This window comes from Emydura macquarii, unplaced genomic scaffold (genome assembly GCF_026122565.2).
Source record: "Emydura macquarii macquarii isolate MOO-44397 ecotype Brisbane River unplaced genomic scaffold, CSIRO-AGI_Emac_v2 contig_2681, whole genome shotgun sequence".
Classification (NCBI taxonomy): domain Eukaryota; kingdom Metazoa; phylum Chordata; order Testudines; family Chelidae; genus Emydura; species Emydura macquarii.
Genome location: NW_027132818.1, coordinates 3,011,115 through 3,034,690, shown reverse-complemented (window position 1 = coordinate 3,034,690; position 23,576 = coordinate 3,011,115). Strand labels below are relative to the sequence as shown.

The 23,576-nt window shown below is 41.1% G+C and overlaps 1 protein-coding gene across 1 annotated transcript in view; it reads left to right on the top strand.

Moving 5' to 3' along the window:
* Positions 1-23,576, top strand: part of HUNK (hormonally up-regulated Neu-associated kinase) — a 102,457-nt gene that overhangs the window by 38,478 nt on the left and 40,403 nt on the right. The window contains exons 3-5 of the mRNA XM_067565639.1: positions 9,516-9,571; positions 15,457-15,592; positions 18,508-18,635. Coding sequence (XP_067421740.1) covers positions 9,516-9,571; positions 15,457-15,592; positions 18,508-18,635 — 320 coding nt within the window. The remainder of the gene's footprint in view (positions 1-9,515; positions 9,572-15,456; positions 15,593-18,507; positions 18,636-23,576) is intronic.

Genomic DNA, 23,576 nt, shown 5'->3' with positions numbered 1-23,576 from the left:
TATTTTCCCGTAATCTTATGCCACTACTCCAGGAACCTGGGCTTTAATGAACACACCAAAAAGCTTGAAACTCATGCCAAAATTACAAGAGTCACAAAAATTGCAACACTGATCTAGGGCCTTGATCTTGCAAAGATTTATGTACATGCTTAACTTTATGCATGCTGGGTAGGTAGTCCCATTGATTTCAATCAGGGCCAAATTGGTTTCTGTATCACTGCATAAATTGACAGTGTGCTGTGTGGCTTGGCCATTTTAATAGCACTCTTGGTCATGGTAGATTAGATATGTGGTTTTTATTTTTGTGTTTTTCTTTCTGTAAAGCAACACAATACGTTTTTCTACTCTCTCTCTTAAAAATACAGCTATGCAGTGTTCTCAATTCAAATGAATTACCATGAACTTTCTCAGCTGAATTTATAATTTGGACACTCACATTCACTCAAAATAAGTTAAGTACAGTCTAAACAAAATTAACAGAGCAGAGCAAAAGAAAACAATACAGAAACTTCAGTGCAATAACAGACAATCCTGTTGCTACAGAGTGAGCCCATGCCAGGCATAAAACCAGCTATGATCAAAATGAGACAAAGAGCATGCTTTGGAGTGTGTCAACTCCATCTCTCCCCAGGCACTGACTTATTCATTCACTAATATTATATTCTATAAGTGCTCTGCCTGCTAGGAGGGGGCCCCACACTGACTGTGTGGCTCTTTTCCTGAAAAATTTTCCATTATGACTAACACCACTACAGCTCCACTGAAGCATCAGAAGTCAAACGCCAGAGACTGCCTGGAGCCTTAAGCACCATGTTATCTAACCCTGCTCAGTGTTGATCTGTGTGGTATAAATGCTGGTGGATGTCTTGTCTATGTTAACGCTAACACTGATACAGCGTTAGAAACGGTGGGACATTTTCCAGCAAAAAGATGTAGTGTAGACAAGGCCCCTCTGTGGCACTCTGCTGCCTTTTGCAGTATCTCAGACATAATTTACTCGATGGGAAAAGTGTGTCTAATTGGAACCAAAGTTCACTTGTTGGTAGATAATAAGCTGGCTGTTTTTAAGAGAGTCATTTTGCTGTTGCTTTTTGATTCATCCAGTGAGGTTATAAAAAAGAAACATACACTCACTGGGCCTGATTTAGCATGTCCTTACTCCTGTAAAACTCCACTCATGTCAATCCAGCATGCGAATATGCAGTTTCCCCCAAAAGATGGGGCGGTTTCCGGAAGGCAGTTCTTACCCTGAGTGGGCCAAGTTCTGCCCTCAGTTACATGGCTTTCACACCACTGAAGACAATAGGGCAGTGTCTCTGAGTGAATAGAAGTTGGCCTGTTATGTTTTCTATTATTTTTTGTGGTCTAGGTCTATGGTTTTGGCTCCCAGTAGTGAAGGTCCTCTGTTCAAATCCCAGGGTGGCTATGAAGCAGGCAGTGGAAATGATGAGACCCCAAATTTGGTTTCTGTTGTGTAATACTTGTCACATTCACCTAACATGTAAAAGGTCCAGAGTTTGAAACAGGACAGAAACACTTGAATCTAGGCAATCAGTTAGTTGATTCAGCCTAAGATAAAACCACAAATATTTGTGTCTTGGAACAAATGTTTGTAGAATGCCCACACTATGCCTTACAAATGACTTAGCTACCTTGAGATAATGAGCCATCGAATAACTCGAGATAGAAGACTCCAATGTAGAAGTACCATTTAGACACTGTGTCAAGAAGAAATAGTGGGGAGTTTGGAGTATTACAAAACTCTGAGATGAGTTGAAACATTTTAATGAGTTTCTTTAAATTTTAGTGAAGGACCTTTTTTTTTATTAATGGTTACCTATAGAGTTGTGAACCTAAGGAAAATTGTGCTGTTGCCCGAACAAAAGACTGCAAAAGTGACTAGAAACAAAGTCGACACTGGCCTGTCTGTGATCATGGTCTAAATTGAGTGAAATGCAACAACTAAATTAGTTTTTTAAAAAGTGATCTGCTTGAAATAATCTAAAATGGAATATTCATGAAAAAAATCCTTCTTGGAAATTATCCCTTTGAAATATAAACAAACTATAGGGACAAGAAGGGGACCTTACCTCAGTTAATACCACACTTTCTATTGACAATATTCCTTTAAAATATTCTCCAAATACCCTCCTCTCCAGACCGGCTATATTGTTGTCTAAAAGACAGATGCCAAGTGTGTGTAAGCACCTAGTCCATGCATATTGAACAGGATCAATGTACAAGAGTGAGCTAACCCATTCACACACCTAGAGTCCACATCCTAGAAAGCAAAAATGGTTGTGAGGGTATGGCTTGATTTTGGGGGGGAAGGGTAGGTGTTGCCTTGGTTTCTGATTTTACTTGTTTGGGTTTTTGTTCTTTATTTCAAAGAATAGTTAAAAAAAGACATAGAACAGCTTTTAGGTAGAAAAGAGGCAGTAATCATTTCCACTGCCAAAATGCTGAGTTGTTCACCAGGTAAGGGCTGGTCTATACTATAAAATTAGATTGACCAAACTACAGCTCTCAGATGTGTGAAAAATCCACACCCCTGAGCAATGTATTTAAGCTGACCTAAGTCACCTTGTAGACAGTGGTAGATAGACAGAAGAATTCTTCCTCATCCTAGCTATAGCATCTTGGGGAAATAGATTAACTACAGTTATGGGAGAACCCTTTGTGTCGGCATAGTGTCAACACTTGAAATATTAGCATTTCAAGTGTAGACAAACAAACCCTAAGTAGAAGTATGCTGATCTAGTTCACAGTGTTGCATTTTTAAAAACTTTCAGATTAACAAATCAGTGGTACATACGGACTACTAGATCAGTTACCATTTACCGGTAAATCTGTTGAGAATGTAGCCATATGGGTAAACAGCATGGATTAACCAGGTCTGACTGCACTCTACAGTACAGCCTGTCTATTTTTAGCTACTTTATATTTCTCTCTGTCTGACACTTTATCTGTTTTTATTTTTCTTAAACTTCATGTCTTTTAAATGTCTTTAGTTTTATGTATTTTTAGTCCTTCTATTCTTTCACTCATTTATCTCATTATTCTAATTGCCTTTGTAGCTTTTTAATTCCTTCTGTGGGCATCTTGCCTGCTTTTCACTGATTTTCAGCTTTCATTTAATCTAGCAGTTCTCTCTCCTTTCTTAAAATCTTACCTTTCTCACTAATACTTTGTCTTCATTCTAAATCTTTCTTTTAACTTCCAAATCATTTCTTTCCCTGTTCAGAGATGTAATATTGTCTAGTATTGGACAATTCATTTAACTACTTGAAATTCTGTTTGCTTCTGCTGATTTCAGACCAGATCAACTTTTTCCTGATGCCTTGCTCCTGTTAGTGGTCAGTATCTATCTGGTTGTTAAGCATATGACAGCCTCTGTGAAAGTCAATGTATACAGGCAATCAGACAGTGAAGAAATGAGATGTAGATATCTAAAGCCCAAAGGGTAAGGACTATAATTTTGGAGAAGAAACACTGTATTCTTTCATGTATAGTTATGTAAAGCTAAATTCGACTTTCTTCTTCGAGTAGTGTCCCTGGAGGTGCTCCACTCTAGATTTTGGTGCGTCCTTGCATCCTGGATCGGAGATTTTTAACAGCAGTACTCGTCCGGGCCATGCATGTGCAATCTGCGTCTCGTGGTGCCATTGGCGTCCTTTGTGGCATGCGCAACCCGACTCCCTCAGTTCCTTTTCAACCATCCGTGGTCTGAGACGGAGCTTCCAGCAGTTCCTCAGAGCTCGATAGAGAATCTCTAAATTCTACTTTTTTTAGCAAGTTTAGTCAGTTTTTCCCTAGTTATACTTACCCTAGTACGTTTGTTTAAAAAACATTTCTTCAATATTTACCTTTCCCTTTAGACTATGTTAGTTCTTCCACTTCCTCAGGAGGGTGCAATATGCCAGGCTAGTCCAGCTTCAAGTGCTGCACCTCCTGTAGAGACGTGATGTCAGTGTCTGATGGGCACGCAGAATGCATTAGATGTCTCGGTGAAGGACACATTTCTCAAAAATGTCCTCACTGTAGAAACCTTAAGCCAAAGCCAGGCATGATAGAGGCCTCCACCTGAAGCTTACTCTGATGGAGAAATCTCTCAGACCTGCTTCAGACCCTGGACAGAGTAAACACTCATCACAGGAAAGCTCCAGCAGGAAAAGACTCCACACCGCTGGACACAAACCACAGGAAAAAGAGGAGGTCCTCACCCATTAAGGAAAAGAGACACAGTACCAAAGAGGCTGCAGGTTCCTCTGGTACAATGGCTACTGAGGTACCAAGTGACCTGCATAGCTCCATTATGGAGCCAAGAGCCAAATCTTAACCATCCGCACTCGGACATGGTGCTGTCAAAATCAATGGCCTGCAAAATGGCGAAACCTGCCACTAGCTCGGCGCCGACAAATACTACAGTGCCTAAATCCACCAGCACTGGTGCATCGGTTCCAATAACATCAGTGGCACCGTTGGGACTGCAAACTGTGGCAGCACCGCCCCTCGGCACAGACCCAGTTCTGTCACTGGCATTGACAACCACACTAACTACCCCAGCACCAAGAAAATGCCTGGAGAGATGTCAGCACAACAACTCAGAGGAGGAATTTTTAACATCCTCCCCTATATCACTGTTATACAGCACTGACACTTCCCCAGTTCATTTCAATCAGGATGAACCTATTTCACCTATATCATTTTCCAATGATGAGAAATATGAAGGGGAAGAAGCAACATTTTCTCCCCAACATTCCTCACCTAAGCAGAAAGCATCCAGACGCTGACTACACCACAGACATCCAGCACACCCCTGGGTGGAACCCCCTTGGTTTGGAGAACCACTCCCATATTGCATGCAGTGGCCTGGTTGGGATGACTGGTCTACCTACTCCACGTGTAGTAGACCATCTGCTTCTCACAGGCACAGTGACAGATCTCCTGCAAGATCCATTCCCACAGGTACTCAACTTCAACCTTTTGAAGACACTGCACAGCAGGTCACTACACCACCTGCAAATAATTCATCCTCTGCTCCTGACGAGGCCGTAATCCCTCCACCTCCCATGACTGCTGATGACTTCAAGCAGTTTCAGGACCTCTTTAAGAGAGTAGCTGACAACTTTGACATCCCTCTCCAGGAGGTCCCAGAATCACAGCACAAACTGCTCAAAATTCTGCAGACCTCGACTTCTTCAAAGATCACCCTCCCCATGGATGATGCCCTCATGGAACTAGCCAATAACAAAACTCCAGCCACCATTCCCCTTATTTGCAAAAGGGCTGACAAGAAATATTATGTACCAGCCAAGGGCATAGAATTTCTTTTCACCCACTCACCGCCAAATTCCCTGGTGGTGGAGGCAGCTAACCATAGATCTAAACAACACCATAATAAGTCAACCCCACAGGACAAGGATGATAAATGAATGGACTTGCTGGGCAGAAAGGTCTACACCTCTGCTACTCTACAATTAAGAGTGGCTAATTATGCAGCCCTATTGTCCAATTATGATCATAACAACTACACAAAGATGGCAAAATTTATTGAAAATATTCCAGAGAATGAAAAGGAGCAATTTCAATCATGCATAAAGGAGGGTCAATTAGTTGCTAGTACGATATTACAGGCCTCCCTTGACGTTGCCGATACCATGGCCAGGACAATCGCAACAGCGGTAGTCATACGCAGATCATCATGGCTTCATTCTGCAGTGTTACCTAAGCATCTCCAATCCACGATCAAAGATCTGCCTTTTGACAAGATGAAGCTTTTCGTGGAGAAAACAGATGAGGTGATGCATACAATGAAAGTTTGTCGGGCCACACTCTGTACTTTCGGGATATACACACCTGTGACAAAAAGAAAACCATTTAGGTACCAACCTTACAATTCCAGATATCAGCATCATTCACAGTACAGACAATATGATCCGTACGTAAGAGACAAAGACCCCAGAAATGCAGACAATCAAATCAGCAGCCGTCAACATCTCAGGCTGCTCCATTGAAGCCTCAATTTTGAGATTTTGGTCAAGGGTCTGTTCAACCTCCTCCAATTTCCAGAGCCGGAAATGATACCAAATACTCCTCTTTTTGATCATCAATTACGCCTGTTCTATCAAACTTGGGCAAACATCACCACAGACAGATGGATCTTGGAGATTATCCATTCGGGATATACTATCCCCTTCATCTCCAAACCTACCCAACGCCCCTCCCCATCTCTCTTCAGGGACCTATCTCACAAAGTTGACCACCTGTTGCAGATAGGTGCCATATAACACGTCCCACCTCAGCACAAGGGCAGAGGATTTTATTCTCATTATTTCCTGACCCAAATGAAGAACGGAAGTTGGAGACCGATTTTAGACCTCAGGAAGTTGAACATGTTCATATGGGTACAAAAATTCAGGATGGTCACTTTGGCTACAATGATACCGGCATTGGAAAAGGGGGACTGGTTTGCAGCCCTCGATCTCCAAGACACATATTTTCACATTGCTATCCATCCAGCACATCGCAGATTCCTCAGGTTCACATTCGGAATCAACCACTATCAATATGCAGTACTACCTTTCGACCTAACCACTGCCCCAAGAGTGTTTTCCAAAGTACTTGTGGTCATATCGGTGTATCTACGCAGACAGGGCATAACCATATTTCTGTATTTGGATGATTGCCTCATAAGGGCACACACCAACCTCAGGACGTTCATGCAGTTCAGATTACAAGAACTCTCTTTCGAAAACTAGGGTTGATATTAAACAACAGAAAATCCACCCTAATTCCTGTGCAATAGATAGAATTCATAGGGGCATATCTGAATTCCTCACAGCCAGGGCGTCGCTACCCACTCACAGGTTTGATGCAGTAGTAAACCTGCAAGCCACAATAGAAAAAAGCCTGACTGTAACTGTCTGCACATATCTCCAAATGCAAGACACATGGTGGCCACCACTTTTGTAGTGCAAAATGCATGACTATACATCTGAGCCCCACAACTGTGGCTCTCAACAGTCTATAGACCGCAAAAGCACTCAATTCACAGTGCCAAACAAAGTCAAACAATCACTAAGATGGTGGACACAATGCGTGAACCTGACATCAGGCATCCTATTCACACGGGAATCACCTTCAATTATGATAACTACAGACACATCCCTGCTGGGCTGGGGAGCACATCTTCAAGAATATACCATACAGGGCAGATGGTCCACAGAGGAAAGAAGTCTCTACATAAATGTATTGGAACTACGTGCGGTCTGAAATGTGTGTTCCCAATTCCTTCCTATAAGAAGAAACAAATCAATAAAAATCATGATGGACAATATCGTGTGCATGTTCTACATCCATCGACAAGAAGGAATATGATCCAACTCTATACACGGAAGTGATAAAACTGTGGAATTGGTGTATACACCACAATATAGATATATCAGTTACCTACTTACCCACAGTTCAGAACACCACCTCAGACATCCTAAGCAGGCACTTTGGCAGCAACCATGAATGAGAGTTGCACAAGGGAGTCCTGAGAAAAGTATTCCAACAATGGGGTTACCCCAAAATCGACTTATTTGCCACAGCACAAAACTGCAAAGGCCATCACTACTGCTCAAGAGCAGGATTAGGGAAAGCATCTATGGGGGACGTGTTCCTCCCAGACTGGAATGTGTAACTACTCTATGCATTCCCATTCATACTGCTGATGAACTCTGCACAAAATACTCAAGGACAAAGCAAGTGTGATTCTGATAGCTCCACTATGACCCAGGTTTACTTACCTGATCCAAATGTCAGCATGCAAACCTAACTCCCTTCCACACCTCAGGGATCTCCTATTGCAGGACAGTGGCTGCATTCTTCATCTGGACTTAAAGAAACTACATCTGACAGCCTGGCTCCTAATTGGTTCTGACACACAGAATTACGATGTTCAGAGCCAGTAAAACACACATTGCTAAATAGTAGGAAACCTGCCACAAAGAAGACTTAACTGCAAAAATGGAACAGGTTCACCATATGGCGACAAACGAAACAGATCTCCACCATTGATGCACCAATCCCAGCTATTCTTGACTATCTTCTCAACCTGAAGGAGACAGGTCTATTGATCAGTTCTCTTAAGGTACACCTATCAGCCATCAGTACTTTCCACAACCAGGTAGACACCAAATCAATATTTACACACTCTATATTGAAACGTTTTATGACAGGTATGCTGAACGTATATTCAGACATTCGCCCTCCCACGGTACCATGGGATCTCAACCTAGTGCTTAAAATCATAATTAAACCACCTTTTGAGCCACTGGCAACTTGCTACTTGCTACATATGCCTATGAAGGTATCGTTTCTAGTCGCCATTACAGCGGCGTGATGTGGAGGGGAACTCGGACCACTCGTGGCACATCCGTCATATACAATCTTTCACAAAGACGAAGTGTCCCTTAGACCCCACCCGAAGTTTATTCCCAAGGTTGTATCATCTTTCCATATAAATCAACCTATTCACCTACCCACATTTTATCCAAAACCTCACAACAGTGTGCAGAAAGCGGCCCTCCACACATTGGATGTTAGACAAGCTATAGCTTTCTATCTAGAAAGAACAAAGGCATTTAAGAAATCACCCAAATTGTTTATATCACTGGCAGAACGTTCCAAAGGGAAAGCTATCTCCACACAAAGACTGTCTAAGTGGATTTCAGTGTGCATTCACTCCTGTTACTCACAAGCAGGCATATCACCACGGCAATGAGTCAGAACACATTCCACCAGGGCGGTCTCCATGTCCAGAGACTTTTTGTACAATGTCCCGGTTGTAGAAATCTGTAAAGCAGCCACCTGGGCATCGGCTCACACATTCACAAAGCATTACATTATCGACCAAGCATCATGGGCTGATGCAGCAGTTGGACTGTTGGTACTCTCTTCTATTCAAACTAAGAACTCCAAAGCTCCCTCGTTCTAAAGAGGGCAGTGCTCGAGAGCCACCTGGAGTGGAGCACCCACAGGGACACTACTCGAAGAAGAAGAGACGGTTACTCACCTTGTGCAGTAACAGGTTCTTCGAGATGTGTGTCCCTGTGGGTGCTCCCTTACCCACCTTCTTCCCCTCTACTTCGGAGTCTACACATATGGCTTCACGGTAGAGAAGGAAAAGAGGGGATTGGGTCATGCGTGCCAAAAAGGGTGCCAACGGCACCACAAGACACGGATTGCGCATGCACAACCCGGACAGGCACTGCTGGTAAAAATCTCCAATCAAAGATACGAGGACACACCAAGACCTAGAGTGGAGCACCCCCAGGGACACACATCTCAAAGAACTTCAGTTACTGCACAAGGTGAGTAACCGTCTCTTAACCAAGGAACCATGTCCACTGCTTCTCTAATTCATAGTATCTATTACTATATCTGAATCTTGTAAAGAAACCATTGAGAATGACAAAACATTGCTTCATCATTTCAGATGCTCACTCAAAATATCTTATTTCTTTCAGAGACTTGAAGATAGAAAATCTGTTGCTAGATGAAGACAACAATATCAAGCTTATTGGTATGAACCCCTTTTGGCAATTCCAATAACTGAAATCTGTGCAGTCATATAAAGGGAATTTTTGAGACTTCATAATCTTCCACAAGACAACACATAATGGTGTTAAAGAGAGATGCTGAGAGAGTGCAAATAGCATCCAAGCTGTTGCTGAAAGTACCCTGTGAAAAATGTTCCAATGAATTCAGATTGATTATTAAAGGCCCAGTCCTGCAGCCTTTACTCAGGCAAAGCTCCTATTGAAATCAATGAGAGCTTTGCCAGAGTAAGGATTACAGAAATGACCCCATAAAAATCATTTGTGTTACCCTGTTAATTTCATATTTATTAAGTGCTGGCTTGTGCCCCCAGATGCACATGCTTCTGCTGAAGTCAGCAGGAGCTGTGCACACATACAGCAGCTGGCAACATTTGGTCATCTGTTTATATTCAGTAAACCTGTTTCCAAAATCAGATGAGAAATTGGTTTAGAAGCGTGTTTAAAAAAATAGAGTCAACAATGGACTCTTGATTGTATCAGGGTTCCCATTGTATGCAGTGATCAATTCATTCAAGTCCAGCAGACATTGTAGACATTGTAGACATTGTAGATTAATTAATGAATATATTCTTCTCTCACTGCCTGTGTGTAACTCCGATTAATGTCAATGTGGGCATTGAAAGGAAAATATGCCCCTTATTAAAGAACATCTGTTTATATTTATTTCCATACCTACATATTTGCCAGAAGCAGTATCTTTGGTTTCTTACTTAGAAGCCAGATTCTTTCTTTCACTCTTTCTTCGAGAGAGAGGTTTCATCATCTCATATATGACGAAAAGTGTTGAGTAAACTTAGGTCAAAAGGCCAAGCCTGTTCAGCTGTATGAACTATACACATATCTGTGCAAACAAGAAGGGATTGCTAAAATATCCAAAATCCACTTAGGAATTTGGTGTTTTGAAAAATGACCATGACTTTTAGACATTACATTTTAGTGAATCAAGTAACTCTGGATAGATAATAGCAAATCAAAATATTGCATTGCCTCAGTTGCAGGTCAAGATTATATTGATATGTTACTATGAATCATTCATCAGTAATGATGGATACCACCCATTATCTCAGTTTAGCAGTTAAATGAGACCAGATGGTTTGTAACACTGTAATGAGAACATCTGATGGATTTAAAGAATTTCTATGAATTTCTTGTTATTCTATGTTTGATTAACCAACAGTACATAAGCTTGACATCCAAATACAGACACTCAGATGATTCATATACAATATAAAACTGGTGTGCCAAAACAAAAGAAAAAGTTTCCAAACTGTTTCCACAGTCTTACTTGCTTCAGTTGCATAAGAAAGGTCTCTACGTAGTGGGTGGTGTGGGAAGTATAGGGAAGGAGATGTTTAGATCTTCCTTAGACTAGTTAGCATTAAAATAAATTGTCCTCTAGTCCTCACAACTGACAGCATCTTAACAGTAGCAGATTGTACTCAGTATGTGTTTTTAAAACAAGGCAATTAAATCCCATTGCCCAACTGGGTATGTTATAGAAAATAAAGAGTTTTTTATTAGACTAATGGTTTACAAGATGAAAAGTAAAAGCAGATTTATAGTCAATCCAAACAGCTAAATTATATCACACATCAGCTAAACCCATTGTTTCAGGATCTCCTGCCTCTAAGGAAATCCTCTAATTTAATTTTCTTGAGAAGGCCACTGTTTGATGAAGCAATCCAAAACAGAAATTAGTAGTTTTTTAAGTTATCCACCAATTTGTTGGTTAATATGTCTCCTCTGAACAAATCTGTTTGAAAATTTTATTGATATCTTGGTGACGTGTCACAGTTCAGGACAGCTGCACTTGTATTCCCCCCTCTATGGTCCAGCAAGGGTATCCACTCTCAGGCTTCCTCAGAGACAGTACACTGTTCAATTGCCACTTTTAGTTACCACACAGCTCTTTCTAATGAAGCACATTTATTCTTAAGGTAAAAGTCTTGTAGAGAAAACAGATTAAAAACAATAAAAGAATCTACACGCATGCTAATAAGCTTACCAGAGATTACCCCCTCACTCCAGCAAGGGCTCTGTCTGGTGAACAGTTCTTCAAACCTTACCCAGGGGTTTTCCTGTGGTTACCCGTTCATAACTCCATTGCTCAGAACAAGCATGCCCACGAATCTGTGACTTACTCCTTTATGCTGTTTTTGGGCCTTTTGATCCTGGGAACAGGTGTTTCGTAGACAAAGGTCCTATCCCCATGGTGAAACTCAAAAGATCAGGTCAGGAGGTAGGCATTTGCATTCTCCTCCTCCCAAGTATTTACTAGGCAACCTACTCAACTATCAGTTCATTCTTATCTTAACCCATTATTTAAAAAAGTCCTTGATGCTCATGACACTTCCCAAGGTTTGGATTAGTCATGTGAACTAGACAAATTACATACAATCCCACAATACCATATAAAACATTTTTTAATACAATGAGTTCCTAAGATACTTAAACTTAATTCAGTAAGGTTTGTCCTGAATATTGCAGGAAATTGCCATACCTATCACACACACACAGGCAAGTATTTCTGAAAATTTGTTCTGACAGCTTTATGGCAGTGGCTTTCAACCTGTGATCTGCTGACCCCTGGGGATCTGCAGACTATGTCTAAGATTTCCAAAGGGGTCCGCACCATCATTTGAAATTTTTTTAGGAGTCCTCAAATGAAAAAAGGTTGAAAACCACTGCCTTATGGCCTTGATTCGTTATTCCATTGGAGCTACATTTGGGCAGAGCAGAGAAGGGGGACCACAGGGAACTGGTTGCAGTTCCCTGATTCAGGACCTCCAGCCCTGGTGTGGGTTAGGGCAAAGAAGCAGCTCTAATTTATACCAAGTGGAGGCTAAGTATAGTGGAGATCCAGGCCATGCCTCCTCCGAGTCCTGCCCCTGCCATGCCTCCATATTTCCCTTAAGAAGGAGCAGCTGGCAGCAGAGCTGCCTCTGCCAGCCTTCTGCAAGCAGAGGACTCTTCTGGGCAGGGGGAATTCTCCACCAGCTATCTTTGGCATGTTTAAGGCTGACATGCTGTTTGTGCAACAGAAAATGGCCTCAGTGGACCAGAGAATCTGCCCCTCCTTCTTCCCCTCCACACTCTCTCATTTATATTATATATGATGATGAAATATTTTGTATTTCCATAACTATGAATGGTCTCTCAGTAGAGGCTGTCATTGTATGGATGCCTCCCAGCAAGGGCTTCTGAGTGGCAAAGAGTATGATTTGGAGAATTAAGCTCTCATTTGTATGCATGAGTACACAGAGATGTTCAGCTACTAAGATAACTTGTATTAAGCTCCTTGGGGCAGGGCACTGCAGTTTGATGTAGAATAGAACCCAGGGAAGTCAGTTTCCGTTGGAATGAATGAGTAAGCAGGAACTTTCAAAGTTATATAAATGTATTAGGTTATTACTCTTCAATCAACCAAAACATTTTTTTTTCGTTTGACCAGCATAAGAGGAGTTGTTGTTTATTAGATTCCAGTATGCTAGGTATTAAACAAACACAAAGACAGTCCCTGCTCCAAGAAACTTAAAACAAGTTATCTCGGTAACAGAACACCTCTGCTTACTCATGCATACAAATGGGAGCTTAATTCCTTGAGTCCTATTCTACACCAGACTGCCAAAATGATAGCTTCTGATTTTGTCAGTTCGTTTTTGCTATGTATTAAGATTATTTAAGTTTTTAAGTGATTTGTGTTAGATGTGTTGGTTATATTCTGTTATACATATTTCTTTTATTGCATTAAGTGTTTCCCTTTTCAGCTTCTTTCTAAGACTCAGATCTGAGAACACATCAGAATTTTTAGGTCTTTGTGAAACAAATGTGCTTCTCTGTATCCAGCAATCCTTGATCACAGGTATCTGATAAAGATGCAGTCATAGAAATAGTCATGGGGGTTGGGCATTCTTGGAACCACAGCTTGGCATTCTGTTCAAGAAATAATGGGTCAAAACCAGCTCTAGTGTAAGTTAATGCAACTCCATTGAAGTTGATGCAGCTGTGCCTGCTTGCACGAGGGCTGAATTAGCCCATAAGTTCTTATATTAAATGTCTGAGAGTACTAAAGGACCAGTTATTTAGTAACATTTCAATCACTGTAGTAGTCCTAGTTTAATCAACAGCCCCTATGCTTAGCTCACTATTGTGTTCCTGAAGGTGTTACAACATAGAAGTGTAATGTGATGGTTCCCTGGTTGAGCATTAACAGGAGGAGTGGTGGAGTTTCCATGTCATAATATTTACTTTCAGGAACCAATCAGGGTCTTTGATTTTAATTCTGTAATCAGCAAAGGTTACAAAAGATATTGGATAAAGACAATAAGAACATTACAATTATCAGTGCATATGTCTGGGTAGTACAAAGAAAGGAGGAGTGAAGAACCTGGAGAATCTATTCATTTGTTGTCTTCAAGGAAAGAATTTTTGTTTCAGTAAGCACAGCTAAGGAAGGGAGATAGCATCACTGTCAAACCAACTTATATTTAGTGAACTCCCTGGAAGTGTTTATAATTTAAAAAAAGGTGGTGGGTCAAATCCTCAGCTGGTATAAAATGGCACAGCTCCATTGACTGCAGTGCAGTGGTGCTGATTTACACCTGCTAAGAATTTGGCTCATTAAGTACTTTGTCAGTAAAGCACAGCATTAAAGTTGCGTAATTTGAAATGTAAAGGGGGTGGTAGGGCGAAGACCTTGTATGGGTCTATGGAGGTATCCTTCCCAGAAAATTTTTAACTACCTTACACTTGACATAGTCTGGTCCAGTCCACGCACAAAATAACAACAACAAGAATATCCAGAAGTATTTGTATAAGCTCCAGGGATAAGTCATCTCTGGTAGGGATGATTAAACAGTATCCAGACAGAGTAGATTTCCATCAGAGGTAAGAAAATAGTTCCAGCCCTCCCTTCAGTTTTAACAATGTGCTCTTGAAAACTCCCTCTAGCACTTTTTGGATGCTCAAATGTAGTGCAGTGTACATGCATTCTGTGCTTGTCTTCTTCCCAAATAGTCAGTCAGGTGAAAAATACTCATATGCATTCACTTAGACACTTCAACTCACATGATAATCTTTATAACTTTTATTTTTCCTAGGCACTATTCAGTTTTCCTGTCTAAATTGATTTAATTTAAATCACCCTGAGATCCATATGTGTCATATGCATTCTGGGAATTTGTAGGAAGTTGAATCAAATAAAAACGCTCAACTGAAAATGGAGACTTTATATGGATAGATCAGATATCACTGAGGGCTATAAATACATTACTTCAAACCAAAAATCAAAACCCTAAACAAAACCCCCCAAATTCTTTTTCCTCCATCATTTTTCCCTATTTGCCATTTCAGAGTCAGAGTGCTGACTCTGCAACATTGTGTTTATATATTACCACCCCAGCCCTAGAAAGCCAGATCTCCTGTTGATGAGGTTGACAGCTCATTTACACGATTTAGTGGAAGATCTTGAAGCTGTAACACTTGGACTTTGCCTTTTAGCAACATTTTGTAATAATATAAAATATTTGACAATCTTAAGGTCATCTTCTGCCCCATACACATGCACACGCAAGTCAAATTCTGCTCTCAGCTGTACTCATGCAAGACCCATTGAAATCAAGTGGTTGCATGATTTGTTTCTCCAATAATTAAAAAATTACTTGAGAAAAGCTTCTACTTTTTCAATCCATAAAGGTAGCACACTCTTGAAAGTTTCTTTTTCAGGATGATTTCTTATTATGACAGTAGAAGGCATATGTCTGGAAAAACTACACTCTTTTCACTAATATTTCACTGCTTTTGTGTGTGTATGTGTGTGTGTTATCTATTATTTCTTTCATTTTCACAGATTTTGGCTTGAGCAACTGTGCAGGTATCTTGGGTTACTCTGATCCATTCAGCACTCAGTGTGGCAGCCCTGCCTATGCAGCCCCAGAACTTCTTGCAAGGAAAAAATATGGTCCCAAAATAGACGTTTGGTCCATGTGAGTTATTTAGCTTGTAACAGCTATGGTTTTATTTTTATTTGTTTACCATAACTCATATCAGAAACATTAAAGTGTTTAGTTACTTTGATCAACTAAACTCTCTAGGAACAGCAGGCTCAGTGCTTTATGGCGTGAGGGACATCTGAATTAGAAAATGGATTCAATTATATTTTATATAATTTATTTAGATTTGGAGGAGCTGAAAACATGCTAAGAACTTTCCAAACACAGAGGAAGATATGATTCCTACACTGAAGGGCATAAAATCTATTGTATGTGGTTCCTTTTACACCTAAGGATCTCCAAACTCTCCCACTAAATCCATATATTACATACAGTCAGCTCTGACATAAAGGCTAAAAGCTACCCAGATCACTGTATAGAGAACATAATAGTGAAGGGAGAAGAAATTTCAGCTGAGGAAACTTGGACAAACCTTTTCTCATACAAGAAATGTTGTGAGATTTTTAATGTTCATGCAGTGCAGAGAAAAGACTCCAGTGCCTGAGGTAGGGGAATACTAGAGATGTGTTGGAGGTGATGTATGTGTCTGCGTTACTCGAAAGGCTTGGACTGCACTCCTCTATTTGCACTCCTATTGGCCAATATGTGGCATCAGCTGTATATATGGACACTTGTTTCTTCTCCTGGTGGGAGATAAACACAGTTGATATCCAAGAGCAGAAAGAGATAGAGAAAGTGGCATAAGATCAATCATTGGCAGGGTAATGTCTTTCTGAGGATTAGATGTCTAGAGCTCTAGTCCTGGCCCTGCTACTGATTGGCTATGCAGCCTCAGGCAAACCATTTAGCCTCTGTGTGACTCAGTTTCTCTGTCAGTAAAATGGGAATAATAAAACGTGCATGCCTGAGAGCTGAATGGTGAGCATTCACTAGTTAACTTTTTATAGCCCTTTGAAAATGTAAAGTGTTATCTAAGTATTATAGAAGGATAGAAAGCTGATTAGATCATCGGGCTCAATGAGTAGTGATCAACGGTTTGATCTCTAGTTGGCAGCCAGTAACAAGCGGAGTGCCCCAGGAGTCGGTGCTGGGGCCAGTTTTGTTCAGGATCTTCATTAATGATCTGGAGGATGGGGTGGATTGCACCTGCTGGGGGGAATGGTAGATACCCTGGAGGGTAGGGATCTGATACAGAGTGACCTAGACAAATTGGAAGATTGGGACAAAAAAAATCTGATGAGGTTCAAAAAGGACAAGTGCAGAGTCCTGCACTTAGGATGGAAGAATCCCATGCACAGCTACAGACTGGGGACTGACTGGCTAGGCAGCAGTTCTACAGAAAAGGACCTGGGTGGGTTACAGTGGACAAGAAACTGGATATGAGTCAACAGTGTGCCCTTGTTACCAAGAAGGCTAATGGCATATTGGGCTGCATTAGTAGGAGCATTGCCAGAGATTGAGGGAAGTGAGATTATTGCTCTCTATTCAATACTGGTGAGACCACATTTGGAATATTGTGTCCAGTTTTGGACCCCCCACTACAGAAAGGATGTGGGCAAATTGGAGAGAGTCCAGCAGAGGGCAGAAAAAATTATTAGGGGGCTGGAGCACATGACTGATGAGGAGAGGCTGAGGAAACTAGGCTTGTTTAGTCTGCAGAAGAAAAGAGTGAAGGGGGATTCAATAGAAGCCCTCAACTACCTGAAAGGGGTTTCAGGGAGGATGGAGCTAGGTTGTTCTAAGTGGTAGTAGATGACAGAACTAGGAGCAATGGTCTCAAATTGCAGTGGGAGAGGTCTAGGTTGGATATTAAGAAAAACTTTTTCACTAGGAGGGTGATGAAGCTGGGATGATTTAGTTGGGGTTGGTCCTGCTTTGAGCAGGAGGTTGGACTAGATGACCTCCTGGGGTCCCTTCCAACCCTAATCTCCTATGATTCTGACTGCTAAGAGGAATAGGCCATAGATATATGTAGCAGTAAGAGGAATAGTCTAATGTGTGCTTATGTACATAGGTCAAATTAATTTCTCACATAACTCCATTGACTTCAGTGCACCAGGGCTGAATTGGATGCAGTCATATCTCTTTACAGCTAACCACTTTTTATGGCTTTACATGTTGGAGCCTAATATGTAGTCTCTGCTCTGAGGAGATCCAGAGCTAAACTATCATACAGCTACTTAATCCCTCACTCCTGCAGAGGGTCATCCACCCACATCAGGAATGAGGTTACCAGCACTGTGGAATGCAGGAGCTCTTACTGTTACTGGAATGCAGACAATGAGAACAACCCTTAACCCTTTCCAGTAATAATACCCTGTGCCATTTTTTTTTAATTTAAGAAAAAATATATCGTTAGCTCCTAGCCTTTCATGTATCTAACTATACTATTACCATGGAGTATGACACCTGATAATAATGACGTCATTTCTATGCAGTGCACATGAGTTACTGAGTTTGCCGTCAAAATGGAAAAGTAAATTCTCAAAGGGATGTCAATTTAAAGGCCCTTTGAGGAGAGAGGTGAAATAGAAGAAACATAACCGAATTTTCATCAGTGAACTGGATGGTTTTGGAGAGTTAATACCAAAAATTGTTCAGCTCTTCTTATATAGCTGCTTATGGTCCTGAACCAAAATCCACCGAAGTCAATGGGAATCTTTCCACTGGCATCGGCTCTGAAGTGGACCTTTATGTGAAATTCCCACTGACCTCAGTGAGCATTCCACATGCAGAGCAGAAGCAGAATCAGGCCCCTAGTTGTTATAGGCCCAGAGGTTCTGAGGATCCAGAGAAATGAAAGTTGCATATTATTTTTACAGGTGTCAAACATTAAAGTGTAAGTATTGCACTTAACTACTAAGTCTAGGCTTTTCTACATACCTTTCCCCACTCTTGATTGTGTAATTTTAGTTCTTTAACTGTTTCTTCCCTGCTTCTCTTTTCAGTGGAGTGAATATGTATGCAATGTTGACTGGGACTTTACCTTTCACTGTGGAACCATTCAGTCTGAGAGCTTTGTACCAGAAAATGGTGGAAAAAGAAATGAATCCCTTCCCTGCCCAACTCTCCACAGGTAATCAACACAGCATCCCCAAATCTATTCACGTTCATTCAGGTGGAACCATTGCATTTAACTCTGGATTTCAATATTTTGCATCAGCATAAGATGTTAACTGTGAAAGAACGTAGGTGTTTTTTCATTATAGTTAAAGATCTGCATGTGCCACAATGACATAATGCTTTGTTTTTTTAAACACAAGGTAGGGAAGGACAATGTTGCAATGAATATGAGGTGCCAGCATACTGCAATATTGTGGAGAGAAATTTATGGAGTTGCTATACTTGTCCTGATATTTGGTCTATTTTTCATTTTCAAGTTATTCAACTAAGTTAGATTACAAAATTATTATTATTATTTTATATTATTTGTTCCCATGGTAGATCCTTGTCATTTAGCAACAATATCATTGCTTAACTTCAATACAGATTATGTCAGCATGTGTCATACACCCTGTTTTTACTTAAGTTTTATTTGCTGTACAAAATTTGGTTTTGCCTCTTTTTCTCCAAACACAGATGTCTCTTGAGACAGAATTTTAATTTTTTTCAACATCCTGTGACAATGAGTTCCACAGTCTAAGTATGCATGGTGTCAAAAAAATTCATTTTATCAGTTTTGAGTTTGCAGCCTTTTAATTTCATTGAATGTCCCCTTGTTCTTGAGAGATCAGATACAAAGAACAGATACTCCCAACCTGCCTTCTTTTTATGAGTCATCATTTTATATATTTTTGTCAGGTACTGCCCACATTTGCTAGTCAAGAGACAAAGTGGAAGACAGAGGGAGTTGCTGAACCTTCACCAGCTCTCAGCATGGGAATGTTGTGGTGGCAGTTGGGAGTGCTGAGTTGCAAATTGGGGAATCAGCACTCTGTATATGGGAGTTAGGATTGTCAAGACTAGGTAGGGAGCAAGGATCTTTACTGCATGGGGAGACATGGTAAGTAGTACTGGATTGTTGCTGGGTGACGGGTAGTGTGTAAAGTGTAGGGATGTGCAGTGGGGAATCCTGATTGGGGATCAGTTGCTGATCAGGAGGTGAGATCTGATGCTGCATCTGGGAGAGGGGGATGATGGAATCTGCGGGTTATTGGAGGGACTATGAAGATGGACAATGGGACAGGAAAATGGTGAATAGCAGGGAGGGCTGTAGGTAAGGATTGCCTCCCACAGATTAGCAGCATACCAGCTAGGGGCATGTTGCAATGGGCTCTCATTTGGGGAGATAAGGCATGTTGGTAACTGCAGAGAAGGAGCAGCTAGGTGCTACATTGATGGGTGGGGTTTAGGAATGCAGATACAGAGCATACTTGAAGCACAAATAAATTGTGGATTTTCCTCTGGTTCCTTTCTTCACAGTAGAAGGTGCCCATGTCACTGAGCCATTATTTTAGATGACTTGTTGCCTTTAGGAATCACTGGGTAAAATTCAGTGGCCTGTATTATACAGGGACCAGACTAGATGACCATAATGTTCTTTTCTGGCCTGGAATCTGTGAATGTGCATAATATATGAATGAATGTATTTTGCTTTTTCAAATGTAATTGTACTTGTTACTTCATAATGTACAGTTGGTGGCAACTTTTAGTGTTCACAATCAAATATGTATATGTGAAGGTGTTTATGTGAATTTCACTTAAGCCTGGTCTACAGTAGGAAATTAGGTCAGCATAACTACATCATTCAGGGATGTGAAAAATCCACACCTCTCGGGGAGGTGGACTACCTACGTCCATGAGAGAACACCTCCCATTGGCATAGATAGTGTCTTCACTGCAGCACTACATCAGTACAGCTGCAGCGTTTTAAGTGTAGAGAAGCCCTTACTTCCCATTCATTATAGAAATTTATTGTAAAAGTGTTTTTCCCCTATGGAGATTTCTGTGTGCCTGAAAGAACCCTGGGAATCTTCCTAGTTATTGCAAGTTTGTAGAAGTGATACATATTTTTGCTGTTATTTACTATTAAATCCCTTCCATCCATGCTTTGCAGCCCCTGAATCCCAGCCTCTATCTTCTGATTTTGGAGGACTAAATAAGGCTCCCTTTGGAGTCTGTCAGCACTGCTCCTTGTTCATCCAATACCTGCATGAGGCACTCCTCTTCTGCCCGAGATTCATGTGCTAGTATTTTATGAGAGAGCTGGGATGCTGCAAGTCTCAGTATATATCTGATACAGTTAGAGTGTTTGGTATTTCCATTCCGGAGTCTTCCTGGTAGGATTCTGTTGCACTAACTTGCCATTTTTATATCCTAGTCCACTTTCTAAAGATCCACTGAGTAATTCTGTTATAAGTAAGATTGTAAGTAACTGCTTCATGCTGTACTGAACTAGGTTCCAAATCTTGATTCCCTTGAAGTCAATGGCAAAGCTCTTAATGACCTCAGTGGGACCAGGATTTGGTGCTAAAACCATACAAACTTGGGATTCAGAGAGGCCTCTACCAATGCAGGTCTGTTTCTTACTGGGTATTTTCTAGTATACTTGGACCAACGGGCTTTGTCCATTACTTAATTTCATTTAAGGATCAGAATTCTTCCAAAAAGGCATCTTTGTGTAATTTGTAGCTATCTGACATTATTCTCTACAACAAAAGTAATATTTTATTTATCCAATGGGAGTTACAGTAGTTACTTTGAGCTTTCAGAGATAGAAGATTAATGGAACAGACTTAAATCTGTTAACTTTCACCCTACTGTACATAAAGGTATGCATCAGTTCTTAAAGCAGTGGACCTGCGCATTTACTGATATGTCAGACTATAATTTAAGATGTCATTTGTTCTTGCCACTCTTAGGCCTCGGGTCAGTAGCCAATAGCTATTCTGCTCCTTTGCTTTGCAGCATTTGTTAACTCTTTAGGTCAACAGCCCTTTTTCTTTAGCTGTGTAACTGTTTGCAGTATTTTTCTGATGCATAGAGAGGAGGAGGAGAAATTATTTGCAGAAGATTGTCTTTACCTGTGCAATATATATTGTGTCAACATGTAATTTCACAAATACAAAGTCAGTTACATCAATCAAGCAGCCACTCTAATCTGCAAAAGAGAATAACAAATCTCCTATCCAAAGGTTAAATTTTTCAGTGACCATGAGCACCCACAGCAACTATACGGCAGCAATGAATTTGAAGTTGGTGTTCAATCCTCCTTCTAGGAAGCCTTTTTTCATTAGGCCTCTTAGACAACATAGCCGTCCTGTCATTGTTTTTAGATGAGCAGTGTTTCCAGGGGTGAAGAGCTTGACAGCAACCTCACACAGACTCTTGGTTTCTCTCTTTACTTCTTCTGTACATCAGATATTTTCCTTTGGGAATAGAGAGATGAAGTGAGGACTAGAGGAATACTTCCCAAAGTGTGTTCATCTACACAGTGCTTTCCAAATGGTGAGCCATAATTCCCTTGGGAAGCCACAAAGGGTTCACAAGGAGCCCATGAATGTTTGGGACAAACATTTAATTACTATGCCCATTTTTTGTTTTCTAGTTAAGAGATTATTAAAGCAGGCTTAAAAATCACCTGTGTTTTAACTGTGGGTCTGCTCCTTATTCTGCTGCTGCTGCTGCCCAGGTCTGGGAATCTCTCTGGCTACTTCTACAATACAGGTGGGAGCGAGACTCCCAGCCTATGTAAACAAACTCACTCAAACTCTGCTCAAGCTAGCACATTAAAAATAACAGTGTGGATGTTTGGGGTTGGTCTGGAGCCCAAGCTCTGGGATCCCACAAGGCTGTTTAATTGCAGTGTAGATGTACCCTGTGAGTCTGGGCTTTCAACAATGATTTCTGTGAAAATTAAACACAGAAATAATTTAAACTTGAAAAATAACTTATGTCTGGTGCTATTGGAGAGTCAATCAAACGTTGTACAACTGTGCAGTTTGAAACAGACACAGTCTTCTCACTAAAATCTTGGACTATGTCCAAACACACCAAAAAATCCATGTTTTTTAATTATAGTTTTAAAAATATGGATTAGATCAGATTGTGTAATTAAACAAATTGTATGGAGTTGAATAAAGTTGCAAAACTGTCCGAGTGGTAGTGTCCCTCTTGAATCTAGTGTCCTGAGTTGGTAAAAGAAGAAGATATTTGGTTGTGGGAAGCCAACAAGTTTTAAAATATCTGTAAGAGAGCTGCAGTACTAAAAAGTTTGGGAACTATGGATGTAGAGCATTCATATTTAATCTCAGTTTATTTTATTTTAAGGGATTTCCCTCTCTCTGTTTATGACAACTCCTTTATGTAACAGAATTCTAAATTTTTCATAGCTGATAGGCCATAATTTCATGATATTTTATCTTTAATCACTGTTCCCCAACAATTGTGTTTGTAAAGCCTATCAAACAGTATCTCAAGAGTGTGGAAGTGTACATGCCATTCATAAGTGGTGCATGAGTTTTCTGTTTGGGAAGGCTTACACGTGAGCGCCAGAAGCTCCCTAGAAGTTGGGGGGAGCCACCTGGATTGAGGCCCCACCCCACTCTGCCTTTTCCCCTGAGGCTTCGCCCCTTCCTGCCTCCACTCTGCCTCTTCTCCTGAGCCCTCCAGTCTGCTGCTTGCTCCTCTTCGCCTCTTCCCCCGAGGCCCGCCCACTTGCTCCTTTCTGCTGTGGAAAGGAGTGAGTGGCTGATGGGGGGGGCCTAAGGAGAAAAGAGGTGGAGCAAGGGCGGAGCCTCGGAGAAGAGCTGGAGTGGGGGTAGGGCTTTGGGAGGTGGGCCATAGTGCAGGCACCAATGGCCCCTGCAACTTCTAGGGAGCTTCGCTTCCTGTGCTCCAAAGATGGAGGGTCGGTGTACCTCCAAAGGGAGGTGATCCACACAACGTCTATGACATTTGTCCTCTGCATGGCCAGCCCTTTTTGGGGAGGCTTAGCCTCCCACAGCCTCTTATACGCACCACCCATGGTGCCATTAAGCAAATGCTATGAAGCAGAAAATGAGGTGTTATCATTTAT